Source organism: Poecilia reticulata, chromosome 2, assembly GCF_904066995.2.
Source record: "Poecilia reticulata chromosome 2, P_reticulata-male-v2, whole genome shotgun sequence".
In the NCBI taxonomy this organism is placed as follows: domain Eukaryota; kingdom Metazoa; phylum Chordata; class Actinopteri; order Cyprinodontiformes; family Poeciliidae; genus Poecilia; species Poecilia reticulata.
Genome location: NC_088831.1, coordinates 25,728,902 through 25,743,463, shown reverse-complemented (window position 1 = coordinate 25,743,463; position 14,562 = coordinate 25,728,902). Strand labels below are relative to the sequence as shown.

The following is a 14,562-nucleotide window of genomic DNA, read 5'->3' as shown; positions in this document are numbered from 1 at the left end:
GCAGATGAGTTAAAAAAACAATAAGTTCTCCCAGAGAGGCTGAGATTCAGATTTATTCTCCTTTTTTAGTTTGGTAAACACTCTTTCTCTCATATTTCAAGGACTTCTTGGAACAGCAAATCCATAATGCTACATGAAGTGAAAGGTCCTTCCGCTGCCTCCTCCACAGCAGCAGGTGGCGAGAGCTTGAACTCCAGTGGTGGCTTTTGAATAACTTTAAATGGTTGTTGTTGTAGCAGATGTTCAAGTACCATTAGCAGCACAGACACTTTTTCACAGACGTTACCGTTGAGTCTGGGGATCTTGTCCTAATGCGACAAAAGAGTTAGAGAGCATTTCTATCAGTCTAAGCTGCAGAATTAACTGAATTGTAATAGTTACTTAAATGCAAGTTTAAATACATAATCCAAGTCATTTAGTCTTTTTTTAGAGGTAAGATAAGCTAGGGTAATTTTATTTACATAGCACATTTTTAGTGATAAGTGCTTAATATGAATTGGAAGGAAATACAGACAAAACAACAAACCCAAAATAGACAAACAGGTAAAAGTATAGAACTAAATATTGAGTTCTCCATATTTAGCAAGAATAAGAATAAGTAGGCTGTAATTTATAAACTAATAGGAGGTCCATTCTAAGTTTGTTTTAGATTTGTAATCAAAAAGGAGTTTCGATAGGTATTACAAGTTTAATGCTAAATATTGATCTAAGGTGGTTTCTCTAGATAAACTGATAGGAGTTTCTCTGGATTCTAAGTTTGCTCTGGGTTGAGTGAAGCATCCTCTGGATCTTTTTGTTCTAACTAATAGGTTTGATTCCTATTCCTTGATTACTTGTAAAAATATTCTATAGAGTACTCGATTACTAAAATATTCTTTTACAACAGCCCTATATGTTACTTTGATGTGTTGAAAATGCAGCATATTTAAAAAAATGACTAAATACATTTGACTTTGCTTCACAGCCATTTCTGAAACCTTGAAATTGGCTTCCGTCTTTTTAAAAAACTTCACCACTCACAACAACGTTTATCCTTTCTCACAACTATTTATTTCCATCCATCCAGAGGCTCATTTTCTTTATGTTGTGATTCATATCTTATAATCATAATTGAGGGCTGGAAAGTTTATGAAAACAGGTTGACTGATGCCGTAGCCTCAACAGGACGATTACATGACAAACATTTTGTCAACTTGAATTTCCTTTGTTCGAATCACAAACAATACCACAGTGCTCGCTCGCTTAGCGACGAATTTCCACTTCACCCGTTGCTTTCATGCGCTCACCTGCGAAACGCCAACACAACGTGCTCAATAATTTATCGACCACCTACTTCATTATGCTGAGCCAGATTTGTTTTGTTAATTTATTAATCTCTGCATGCTATGCTAATGTCCAGCCAACCGTGCCGCGATAACGGAGGCAGCCTTGTCCCCGTGGCACAAATGAGAATTTATGGGCTCAGGTTACCACAGAAATGAACTCCCGTCTCCAAAATCAATAGGCCCCGAGTTGGGTAAATAAACGCCTGCAGAAACCCGAAGCAGCTCAAGGTTTGACTGCTGACAAGTCAGCAATAAAACCCGACGTGTCAGACTGATGACAAGATGTTAACCCTTTAGAAAGAAACACGTTATCATATCAGGGGCACAGAGTTTAACCTCATGCAGTGTACAGATTAGTTCAGCTTTATCTTCTATCTTTTTTTTCTTCACCCCCTGTGGTTTTCCTGGCTTCATCTCTGGCTACGTGTGTATGGAAATAGAATCAAAGCAGGATCCGAGAAAGCCCAGGGTATCAGCTTCAACAACAGAGAACGGATGATTGAATATATTATTGATCTGCTGCATGAAGTCCGGGTATGAATTATTGAGCAGAGAAGCCCTCAGCCTTTGAGTGTAGGGGGGGGAGATCTTGTTGTCAGGTAGTAATAGAGGAAGAGAGAAGCAAAAGGTTCTGCTTAAACTGCAATTTGTTTCTCCTGCATGCGTGCATCAACGCAAGAGAAAACTCATCATTGCAGATGCGTCTTCGTTAACGTTGCTCCGCAGCGACTTGGAACATGTTTCCTGCATCCATCTACTTCTTCTGCTCTTAGTCTGCGTTCTCTCCTACCCTGCTGTCCTCCTCCTCAGGTCCTTAAGGCCTATCTGCAGCAATAGGTAGTGCAGAGAAGGAGAAAGTGTGTTGCGAAAAAAAAAAAAAAAGGTAGTAGCTAACAATCAGAAGGGGCTGCATCCTCTGCAAACAGCCCTGATGGGAAATATGCACCGGGACGATACACTATAGACTTCTTTACATGTTTTAAGGAGGAGGGATTGACATGAAGTTACTCTTGTGTTAAAGGAAAGAAAGTTTAGAGGCTGCACTAAAATAAAACCAAACTGTGTGAAGCTCATAAAGAGGAGCTCAGCATTATTTTTAAAGATGCGATATACCGCTAGTGGAGAGTAGCAAATGTGTTCTTGTTCTGCTTGTCAGAGAGAGACTTTATGACAAAACATTCATCAACGTATATGCTGTGGACCAAATTCACTACAAACTGCACAATGATTTTTTTTCCAGGTGAAAAAAAACACACCAAAACTTAAAATTTGGGATGATCTGCTTTCCAGTGTTATATTATGCCAAGGTTTAGAGAAATTATAGTTTCAAAACTGCCAAAATATCCCACCATATATTTCCTGCAGTTTAAAGTGTGAAGCATTTTCTCTGCAGTTTTGCCCCTCCCCCATTGCCCCTCCCCCACAATGCTAGTCAGCTGGCTTAAACGAGACAACAATATTCTGTCACTTATGAAAATGGAAGATTCGGCTGCCTTGAAATGCTTCTGGTCGCAAAAGCAAAAGAAAGTAGAAGAGTGATGAAGTAAAATCTTAAGAAAGAACATTCATCTTATTAAAGAAACACTGCTCAAAGCATCTTTGTTGAGCTGACTGCAGGGTTACACAAGCAGATAACCTGACTAATGAGCCATCTATTATCCATCTTGTTATACTAGAGCTACTATTTAAATAGAGGAATTGAAGAGACAAAATGTTCTGAACAATAAACCTGCCTGGCTTCTAATGTGCAACAAAAAATCTTGACTGCAACCATTTTATTCTTGATCATAATTCTTGCACTTTTTTTTCTGCAAAATTTCATTTATTTCTTTTTTTACTCCATGACATTGAGCTTTGGTCCCATATGCACAAAGAATCCTAAGACCAATATTATCTCTTAGTGACGTCATTTTAAGCGAGTTTCTGCAATTCTAAGATTTTTTTTCTGAATTTTACCTCAGTAGGATAAAAGTTATTCACAAAGAATCTTAAGAGAGATCCTAATGTGACAAAATGTTACGAGAAGTGACCTTTTCTGAGCCTAAGAGTTTCTTAAGCTTCCTGTAGACCCGGGGGAAAAGCAAGGTGGATATCACTGCAATGATGCAATGGGTGTTTCCCGTCAGCCTGTCAGTTCCTGAAAATACAAATAAATAAAATAATATAATAAATAAATAAAACTCGTAGAAGCGTAAGTGGAGTCAGTCCGACCCCTCCGGGACTCCTGAAGGGTTAACCGGGTGAGGTAGTGAAGAGTCTGACAGAAAGAAGAGATATTCTCTGTTACCTGGATAGAACTGAGACAACAGCAGGCTCTGCTCCTTATCCTGATTGGTTTTCATGTACTTGCCACTTTTTCTGTTGGCCGTTTCACCAGATAAACACAGTGAACTGCTGACAGATGAGTGTCACATGAATCAAATGGAAAAAAAACTGATTATGAAACAGATGATGTAGTAAAATGACCAGCATGGCGAAAAGCTGCGACAAATCACAATAATTATGAGGATATAAACAAGATGTGACCAAAAGTTTAAATGCTGTGTAGCAACTCATTTTATTTAAGTTTCACCATCATCATACTTTTCTTAGTCAACTCTATGATGGGTAAATTTCCATCTACTTTCTAATTAAAATTTAATTATTGAAAGAAAAAAAAAACACTAGTGTTAAGAAATAACTGTTTGGTTATTTCTTAGGGTAAAATTCACTCCCCACTGGAATTAAGGTTGGGATTTTCTGTGAGAAATTACGCCACATTTTAAGATGTTTGACACATTTTCATCAGGACTGCACTGCATGTGGCCTCAACGTGTAAGGATCTAAGCAGCATGTCGTCACATCAAACAGAAAGTAATTTTTCTTTCTCATTCACGACACTTTTTCAGTTGATAAAGAACCAAAAAAGAAAAAAAAGTGTCAAAACAAATGAATAATGATCCACAATGAGTTTCAAGTCTGTGCACAGGGTTCATAGCATAGAGAAACAAATTAAAAGCAGAAGCTGCTTTAAAGGAGGGGGAATAAATCTCTTGTCGGTTTACTTTGGTCTACGCAATTTAGAGCTAATGGGCTAAAACGTGCGAAAACTACCGGTATTGTCATTTAATCCTTTGTGGCAATTTTGTCCACATCTGCCTTTAATTCCTCATCACTGCTGAGCTGGGGGAGGGGGAGAGAAATGACTCGGAGCAAAGTTATGTGTTCCTTACTTGATGTCACTTTCCTGGACCCTCTCTTCGTCCAGGTCCTCTATGAACTTCTCGCCCTTCATCCAGTAGATAAGCGGGCTGGCGTCTCTGCTGTAGCCAAAAAATGCTCTGCATGTGAGGTTCAAAGCGCTTCCTGCGGAAAGAGGAGACAGGCTGTCACTTTTGAGAGTCCTGCTGTCTTGTTAAAGGTGACGTGTTTGTTGCGCAGCCTGAAAAAAAATCTAAGACAGTGCTACTAACACAGATGCTCATTGAGAGTAAGAGGTTTGACATGTTTTTTTTCTTGTTTACACCCACGCATGCTTCACAAAATTATTACACATGGAGACAAATTGGTGCACAAATGTCACACAACTTTCGGTGGAGACAATCTGTCTTTGCAAAATGTTTTGATTTTTCTGACGTAAAAAAACAAAACAAAAAACTAATAAACAGTATTGACCACACGGGGGCACTCAAGAGCCGCTCAAATTTTCCCCCTAGAGACCGGTGTCATACGAGAAAATAGGGATTTGAGAGAAGACAGACGATAACATTATTTTATTTGGAGCTGCTGCTGGGTGCGAGGGAAGGTCAAGAGTCAACAACTGCAGTTTGCAGAGAGCTGATCTGTGGAAGAGGGAGTAATTGTCTCTGGGGAGTCGATGGGATCTTTGCTCTATGAATGAACGGCTAAAAAGAGAGAGGGCAAGTATTCACGCGGACTGTCACTTCAGCTCCAATTAAAAAAGTTTCATGAAAACTCCTGGTATTGTCAAGTCATTCAGGGGAGAAGAGAGATGTTAAAATAAATAATGAGTCCAGGGTGAAGAAAATGTGATAAATTATAAAACCACATTTCACATGAAGCACCTCTGTGAGCTGATCAGAGCTGGCATTAGCAGGACTTTTTTTTTTTTTTTTTTTGCCTCCGCTCATGCTCGACTGTTAATGCACTTGAACTATGCACGGTTGAAACAGAGCATTCGCATGTTCGCCTTTTATTCCATGAAAGGGACCTGGGGTGCAGTCAGCACATGTTGCATGTAAACAGAGCATCGCCTTCTGTAACATTTTCAGTGTAACGTTTCCTGTACTCTCTCCTCTGGGAAAGAGTGAGGAATTTGAAATGCTTTTGAAAACATACGGTGCCTTGTAAATCTTGTAAAAATGAAACCATATGAGATTTCATATGGTAGACCAACACAAAACCAGCACAACTATTGCATTTTCAGACGCTGCTGTTCGCTTTTACACTGCAACATGTCAAATAAACCAAATCTTTTGTAAAGCCCGTTTACCTGCTCGCCTGGTACTGTACCAAGAACGCTAAGTGCAACTTCCTTCTTCACGAAATGTAAACATAAATGGAGTAACGTCAGTTTTGCTTTTGGCAAAAGACCACGAGCCGTTTCTCCTGCTAAACTCTAGACTGGCGTGTTTGTTTTAGTTGTGTTTTAGACGCTGCAGTCCTGCGTTTGGAGCGGTCTCTCCCGTCTTCATACGTGCATTGAAACCTCACCAGAGTTCACCTCAACCATACCAAGGCCAAGGATCCACACCTCCCCAAATTAACTTATTTCTTTTAAACGATGCCTACCTTTGTATAAATAAGCTTGCTCACACTTATCACAGGTGTTTGGATTCAGGTTTTTACAGATACACTCCATGCTGTGCTGCAATCGCCACAAAATGAATCTTGTATTGTGCTTTTCTGAAACGTACATTTGTAAGTTTGATTTCTCTGTCTTCCATTTTTTTTCTCTCTTTCTGTAAGTTTAGAAGCAGACTTGTCATATTCACTTTCATGCACTATATTCTTCCGTTTTTGCAATCATGCGCTACTTTGAGTTCAATCCCAGTACAAATACTTTAAATGTGACTAAATGTGAAGAACGTGAAGACTTGGGGAAACAATCATTTTGCAAGGCACTGAATAGACAGATTCGTTTTACTTTATTTGCTGTATGACTTAGAATCAGTCACATAAAACAATCTAGCGTGAAGACTTAATAATTATTTGCTTTTGTGTTTTATTTGAAGATCAATAGCAACACAAAGTGGAACAAAGAGGAGAGAGAAAAATAACTCAAACATTACAAAACTTAAGGAAACAGTCACAGCTTAGTTTGCAAATGTGCATATATAAATGCATAGGCATTTTCACTGTGCCGTTAATAGGGCTGCTGATTCATGATCAAGTCCAGTTGTACGTTTGCCAGAAAAAAATTTAATAAAATAGGAAGAATCGTATACCAACATCTGTAGACAACATATCAGTTTATACACAGTCTTGTGTAACAATAAAAATTGTTATGTAAACACGCCTGATGAATAATCAATAAATGTGTTCTTCAGGTCATATATTCCTTTTCATTAGTCAGTGCAGATAATCAGGCTGAATGCAGAGTCGTGTGTTCACTGAAACCTCAGGGCCCGCTGCTGTAACCTCCAAACAAAGGCAGAAACAAAGACCAGCCACCACAAGCACCGTGTGCCTGCCCTGCTCTTTGAGTTATGATCATTTCTCGACTACCGAGATTCATAAAAAAAACAAAAAAAACACGACACGCACAGTGACTGAACATGTGCACGTCATGTTACCCTTTGCTGCATAGGATATGATTTTTATTCATTTTGTTGTTCCGAGTCGTCGTAAATTAAACAACCAGAACCGCAGAGACCCCGGCCGAGATTCAAGTAAATAACACATCAGAGCGTATACCTGTGTTTAATTCGAATTATTTACACTGCAGTGAGGACTAAATGTTTAATTTCTTCATTACAAGACTGTTCCATGGCATTACATTACAAAAAGGGTCGGCACAGTGCTGACAGCAGCATCTTTTCCCCCTCACAGTGTACGCCGTGGCTGTATCGCTGGGTCAAACGCCTTCAGAGCAACACCACAGAGGTTAGTTAAAAAAAATAAATAAATAAGAGTGTTCATGTTTGAACCAAGGCCCCGTATCCTCTGAGCTTTTCCTGTCTGCGACCGGGAGGTAGCTTCAAACGACTTCAGGAGGTCACCGGCAGAGCGGGGAAAGTTTTAAGATGTGCACGGAGGACACTCAGGACCGAAGAGATAGTACTCTCTGCGAGGAGCAAGGACTGACATTTCCAAAGTTCAACAGCCACTCTCAGCTTGGTATTTGTGCACAGCCAGGCTCTACAAAGGCTACATGCAGTACCTACAGAGTAGAGGCTCCCTGCACATGAGCACAGCTGCCGAATTACTTAACCGGACAATTAAACTGCATAAAATGTCTGATGCACGAGTCGGGTCTAAAAAAACAAAAACAAAACAAAACACTGTGCATCCTCTTTGATAATAAATCTGTTTGGTTTATCGCAAATTAAGAATGTCACACTGCCAGCAGCTGCTGCCTGCAGAGGAAGTCTCCACTGAGCTGCCTGGGAATCACAGGAAGCAGCAGAAACCCTCCTGCTGCCTTATTCTAATCCATACACATCACTTTCTAAAATACCCTCATGTCAACCTGTGTTAATACCAGTGGATGGTGATCATCATTACCTCTCACGAAAAACACAATTACTGCCGGACGCTCTCTCTTCGAGAAGGTGGGTGTGCTTTCTCATACTCTCCTACTGATTCATTTCCTGTTATTCCAATTATACAGCCCAACACGAATGCCTTGTTCTTTGCATGAAGCATTTTATTAGATTTTTTTTTTACAGCATTTCAGAGCAAATGCCAACACGTTTTTCTTCAAGCTAATTGACAAAAAAAGTGCTTAGTTGTAGTTTAAGAACGGTGTGGAGAGAATACAAACTTTCATGCCTAACCATAGTGAAGACAGGAAAACAAATCACTGCGAGTGGAAACCAGTTGAAGTTGATGGCATGATTGTTAGTCCATACTACGAGACTGAAGAGAATAATTCAAGCTAAAAATGAGGAGTAAAAAAATCTCTATTGTGTCACACTGTCAAAGCCCTGCAGCGGTGTCTTTATTATCATGATCTATTTATAGCCTCAGAGCAGATTGTAACCTATAGTAACTCAGAAGAACGGAGTCTGCGTTTGCTTCGAGTGATTCTGAATTTTAATGGCTTCCTGAGACTATTGATTTTCAGACCCATAAAGTTTCAGAAAGTACGCTCGACTTTGCACAAAAAAAAAAAAAAGAAGTAAAACAGACAAGTTAGAAATGTCTACATTTGTTTCTACATAACAATCTGGAAAGGGCCTATAGTACTGGTCATGAATTTTAGTCTAAGTTTCACATGAAAAAATTTCTTGTGGTGTAAGAATAAAAAATAAAAAAAATAAAATATTTATGTTATGATTGTGTTCATCTGGATGCTTCTGTGAGCATGCTTGAGTCAAACTTTTCACAGTAATCTTCATTTTTTTTTCATTCTTGTCTTTATTTTAGGCTCACAGTCGACATCTTCTAGCCGTTTCCCTCACTGATGCTCAGAAAAATACTTGGCAGGAAAACATTGTGAAGAATTTAAATTTGTCAGCAGCTGACTAATATAGCACCCCAGCATGATTATGAGTTTTCAAGAGTTGGTTTTATTTTATTTATTTTTTTAGGTGAGTATCTTTGTGTTGTGTTTTTGCCCATCACATAAGCGGTGATGTCAAATCCAATTTGGACTTGGGGCAAAAAAAGAAAGACTTTGCTGAAAAGAAGCCATCAGACATCAGTTTGCCAAAAGGAACATGGTGGATGCAGCAAACATGAGGAGAGGCTGCTAGGATCAGATGATCAGATTTACTAAACACTAAAGATCAAAGGTGAGACGCCCTGAAAACAACATTTCCATCGCCTACATGCTGTAAGGAGCCGTTCCTACAAGAGGGACAGGAAAACTCGTCAAAGTTGATGGGAAGATCGACGAATCTAAGCTGCAATGAAATGGTTTTCTATACAATTATTTGCTACTTTGCAATAGCCTCTTGTATAAAATCCTGCTAAACACATTACAGTTTGTGTTTGCACCTTGACAATCTGCAAAAAAAAAGAAAAAAAAAAAGAAGCTATGAATACCTTTGCAGCATGAAACTATTCAAGTTATAACTAAAGCCCGAGTAAAAAAAAGTGCTTTCATGCTAAAAAATTACATTTTTATATTTGCACCTCATTCTTTCAAAAATGATAATGTTAAAAGCATTTTGCAGCATAACATTATGAGTCCCACAAGTGCGGTAAAAGCATGCCAGGATCTGATTTTACCATATGTAAAACAGAGTTAGCTTTGAGAAAAGCTTAAAGACGTCCACTTACTCACTTCCTAACAAAGTGAACAATATTAATAAGTTTCAGAACTGTAACTTTTTCCAGTCACACAATCATTGCACGGACGACTAACGAGCCTCACTCATGTTACCTGTACACATCCCCACCTGCTCCATGTTTGCAGGTATTTCAAAACGCTCTCGCACCCGATGCATCTGCAGGTGTCTTATTGCAATGAAGCTTGAAGGTTGTTTATCACAAAATAGTTTCTTTGGATAGAAAAGCTTGTTAACTGACAAGATGAAATGTAACGTTACTAAGCAACTGGCAGCGCTTTCAGGAAGTCACCTCAGCTTGCCAACAAATAATCCATCACATAACCTTTCACTGAAACAAATACAAAAAAAAGTTAGTTAATTTTTGAGTTGACAAGAAAAGATGGTACTGTTGTTTTTTTTCCCTCCTTTTTAAAAAAAAATTAAATTACAAACTATTTTACTGATAAACTGTCACATAAAATTCTTTCAGGTGACAAAACCTATTTTCTACTGGCAGTTGCTTTAGTGTAAAATCCATTAAATCGTGCCACATTTTATTTGGCAGAAGCGTATGTCTGAACGGATTTAAAAAAAGAAAAAAGGCCTGAATGAATGATGTAAACGAATTCACGGCAAACACAGACAATTTGGGCATTCATGCCAAATAAGAATCTAAACAGAGAGCCGCATTATGCGTTTTAAATAACCATAAAGACCCTTTCATCGGATGATCCACAAAGCAATGAATGCTGGTAGAAAACAAGTGACCTCTAATGTGGGGACAGGTCTTCCCTCGCTGGAAAATAAACTGATACATTCTGCTGCAGTAATTAGGGGAGCAGGCATCCCGATCAGGTTTAGAGGCACTTTAAAATGATCATCAGTTTGATATGCATGGACTCTTGCTGCATGTTCTGCTGATTTCCCTGTATTTTTGGGATAATTAGACCTCACAGAGCTGGCGCTCACATCCACACAGAGGAATACTTTGAGCCAAAGTGGAGAAAAACAAACCTTACATAGAAAAAAAGGCTCTGCAGATGCTGTCCAAACTCGGCACAGATGCACACAACACACAGTGAGATTGACAGAGAGAACACCGACAGAGAAGCAGATGAATGAACAGACTGGCAGAAAGTTAAAAAAAAATAAAATAAATCAATAAACAGTGGATAGACAAACATGAATGTAGAAGAGTCCCATGCTCACATACTGTCATTTCTTCTTTTTTTTTGGTTTTATCATTTTTTCAAAAACACTAAATAGATTTCCAGACACTTAGACTTCAGTGCTTGGAGAAGAGTTGGATTGTGTGTTGTTCTGTAGCTGCCATCGACATGTTCTTATTTGTAGACGTTTCAGCACTGAGGACATATTTTTTTTTATAAATCCTTGTACATCTAGAGTTGGACTCTGTCACTAGGGTCCAGAACTGTGTTATCCTGCAAAAAGTATAAGACATGTAGGCAAAAGTAACGCAGCTTGTCCTAGCATAGAAAACACTGAATTCCACACTGTTCATCCCAATGTACATGCATTATTCAGGACAGGAGTGTATCAAAAGCAACACACATATCTCAAAGTAGTGACAGGGTTTGATGTAGCACAAAATTCATCCAATTTCTTCAGGCTTGCTCACTTTTTAAATACAAAAACCCAGATGGCAATAGGGCTGTAGTGATACAATAATCTCACAATACGTTATTCTGCTCACGATACAATATATATTGCGATATTCAGCAAATGATACAATTCAATACACTTTTGCGATTTTCTGAAAGATTTTAGAGGGACAGAGTGATTTTGGTGACTGTTATAGAGTTGGATTTAATTAATTTAACTGAAAACTGATTAAAAGCACCGACTACACAATACCTGGCTCTGGTTGGACATGAAAACAGACTTAAAGTCGACAGCTGGACAAAATGAATCAAAGAAGTGGTGAGAAAACATGTTTATTTTAGTTGAAACAGTACAAACTGTAGCTTACATGCATTTGTAAAGTAAATAAAGTGCACCAAGTACCCTGCTCTGAATAGTTTGATACCTTTTTAACATTGACACTTAACATCAGAAGGAATCACTCTAAGCCTGATGACCTAATCACTCTCCCGGCGAAGCAAGCAGTGAGTGAGCAAGATGACAGTTGGATGTTACGATACTTGCGGATGAATATCGATTTTTTTCTAGGAAAGAAAATATCGATATATATCGCAAAATCAATATTATTACACAGCCCTAGATGGCAATACGGTGAGAAAACTGGTTAACAGTTCTGCTACTTGAGGTCCATTGAGAGCATAACAGGTTCATCAGGCAAATTTATAACCAAAAAGCCAAATCAAACTTTGTGTATTTTGTACAAAGTTATTGCTCATGTTTATTTTGTCTTTATATAGACCCAGACATGCATATTTTCTAGTTTATAGGTATCAAGAATCCCACAAGAATTTTGCATCGCCACATTCCTGCAGTTTAAACTTGTTTTTATAAGACGCCAGAGAATCCAGTGTTTTCCAGTTTAGAGACCCGAAGATTCAAACTGATTTTAAACGACTCTTGGATAAATATGTACTGTTAAAGTTGACATAAAATCACTCTAATGAACCTATGAAGTGTCGATACTTTCAAATTGTTTTGACAGTGACCGTAGCTGCATTTCTGTTTTTGAATAAGAGAGCTATTGTAAACAAAGTGGCGTGTCATATTAACCATATGGGCTTGTTTAGTCAGTGTACATAAATCCAGATGCATAATTTGAAGGAGCGTGTGTTTAATATGACCCGGTATAATCTTCTTACTTCTTACTGTTCAGTTTGATCTGTAAACTGAACAGATCAATTTTTTTTGATAATACAAAAACTAATAAAAATACTTGTGACGATTCTAACTTCCTTGTAACGTCAGACATTCAGTAGGAAAACCAGCACATGCACTGATCATTTTACATATATCAAATATAGTAATTTCATATATAATGTTTAGTTTTCACCTCAGTTGAGATATCATAAGCATGTATCCATTTGTGCATGTCCTCCCAGGTTTACAGTACCGACCTGCAGTGTGTAGACTGAATAAGATCTAAAAGAGGGAATGTAACAAGTGTTTTGGCTCTTATTTGAACTCTATATTAAAGTAAGGAATATATCAGCATTACTTTTATTACTGGATATGACTGGACCTTTCATCCTTTAGAAGGGAAACATACATTTTTAACTTCTGTTCTCATCGCAGTAATGTCAGACTACATAAAGCATGGGATATCATGTCCTTGTATCTGCAAATTGAGGACGTCTCTAATATTGTCTTTTGGAAAATGACGTGATGGCGTATGAGCGGGCCAGCCTGACCCGTAATCATAACGGTCCTCGCCGAGCTTGATAGCTGATCTTCATCAAGTCGAATAATGAACAGTGGGCCAGCAAGTTCTGTGTTCCTCATCATCAGGGAACAGATGTTGGAACAAAAATATAACATTTGTGACCATGAATACAGAGCAGTCGTAAACTGAGCGACACGGCCAGTAACAATACTCGGTTAGGTTGTGGTATAAAAGGTACTAAAAGGTCAAAATTATGCCACGCATCGCCCACGCCGTTACACCACCATTTTTTTTATCCCAAAATGTGACCCAGACATCTTAATTTTACAGCTGAAAGGAAGACTGAGTACACCAGACAACTTTTCCTAATTATTATCCTCCAAGTGTTTTTTTCTTCTTTTTTTGGTCAGCCTGGACAAATTATAACCTCAGTCTCCTGTTCTCAGCAACAACTAATTTATGCTGAAATATGAAATCAACTTTACTTCGCACTCACATGTGCAGTTTTAATTTCAGCAAGTCATCTTTGAAACGTTTATATGCACCGAATTGCTGCAACGCAATTGGCCGATTCGCTGGTTGAGTTACGGAGCCATTGAACGAGCGTTCCCAATAAAGTGACTGGTGAGCGCAGAGCTGTGGTCTGACGGAACAACCTGAGGTAAATATATGCTTCAAGAGAAAAGTAAATTTAGAGTCATATGAAGAAGACGGAGAGCACAGTGGATATATGGAGCCTCAGCAATCTGCTTTGCATAAGTGAAAGTACAGCAGCTTTGTTTGCAGGAAATTTCATAAACACCAACTCATTTCATTTTGTAGAAGACAAGCAGTCACCGGAGCTCACATCCTATGATCATCCAGTTTATTAAAGGGTTTCAGTCTACACAACCGACTTTAAGGCAAACATCAAAACAGGACGAGTTCTACTGCCGACTAGCACTGAGCTGAATCCAAAAACTCAAACACTCAATGTCCCTCAAATAAGCAGATCTCTTGATCCAAACACTTCTGTTTAAATTGTTGTTGATTTAATGCTCTGGAGAAAGAACTTAAATTGTTGGTAAAACACCAAAAGAAGGACTTAAATTTTGCCCACAGCAGAGCAACTCTCTTCAGGTAGCATGGAAAGTAGCCGGCTATGGGAGGCAGGATAGTCTTCACCTATTGTTGAATACTACCTCTGTTTGGTCAATTCTGACAAGATCATGCTGGCAAATATAATCTAGAGCTAGGATAGTGCCAGCAACTCCAGGTGATTGACTGGAAGCTTGGACTAAGCCATCATCCAATTCTCTCTTACCCCCATGCTATCGCACAAATCTCCCCCACCCCGTGAGGTAGGCATCTGTGGACGATACCTTCCAAAAAACACGCCTTCGGTTTAAGGGACTTTGTTCTGCAACAGGGCAGGTTTCACTCACAGACAGATGGATCATTTGAAGAACATGGTTATTGAAAGTTTTAAATGAAGGTG

The 14,562-nt window shown here is 38.7% G+C and overlaps 1 protein-coding gene across 4 annotated transcripts in view; it reads right to left on the bottom strand.

The window, feature by feature from the left end:
- il1rapl1a (interleukin 1 receptor accessory protein-like 1a) overlaps positions 1 to 14,562 on the bottom strand; it is a 206,813-nt gene that overhangs the window by 17,591 nt on the left and 174,660 nt on the right. For all 4 annotated transcript variants that reach the window (XM_081601649.1, XM_081601650.1, XM_081601658.1 and 1 more), the window contains exon 7: positions 4,538 to 4,670. In XM_081601649.1, coding sequence (XP_081457775.1) covers positions 4,538 to 4,670 — 133 coding nt within the window. The remainder of the gene's footprint in view (positions 1 to 4,537; positions 4,671 to 14,562) is intronic.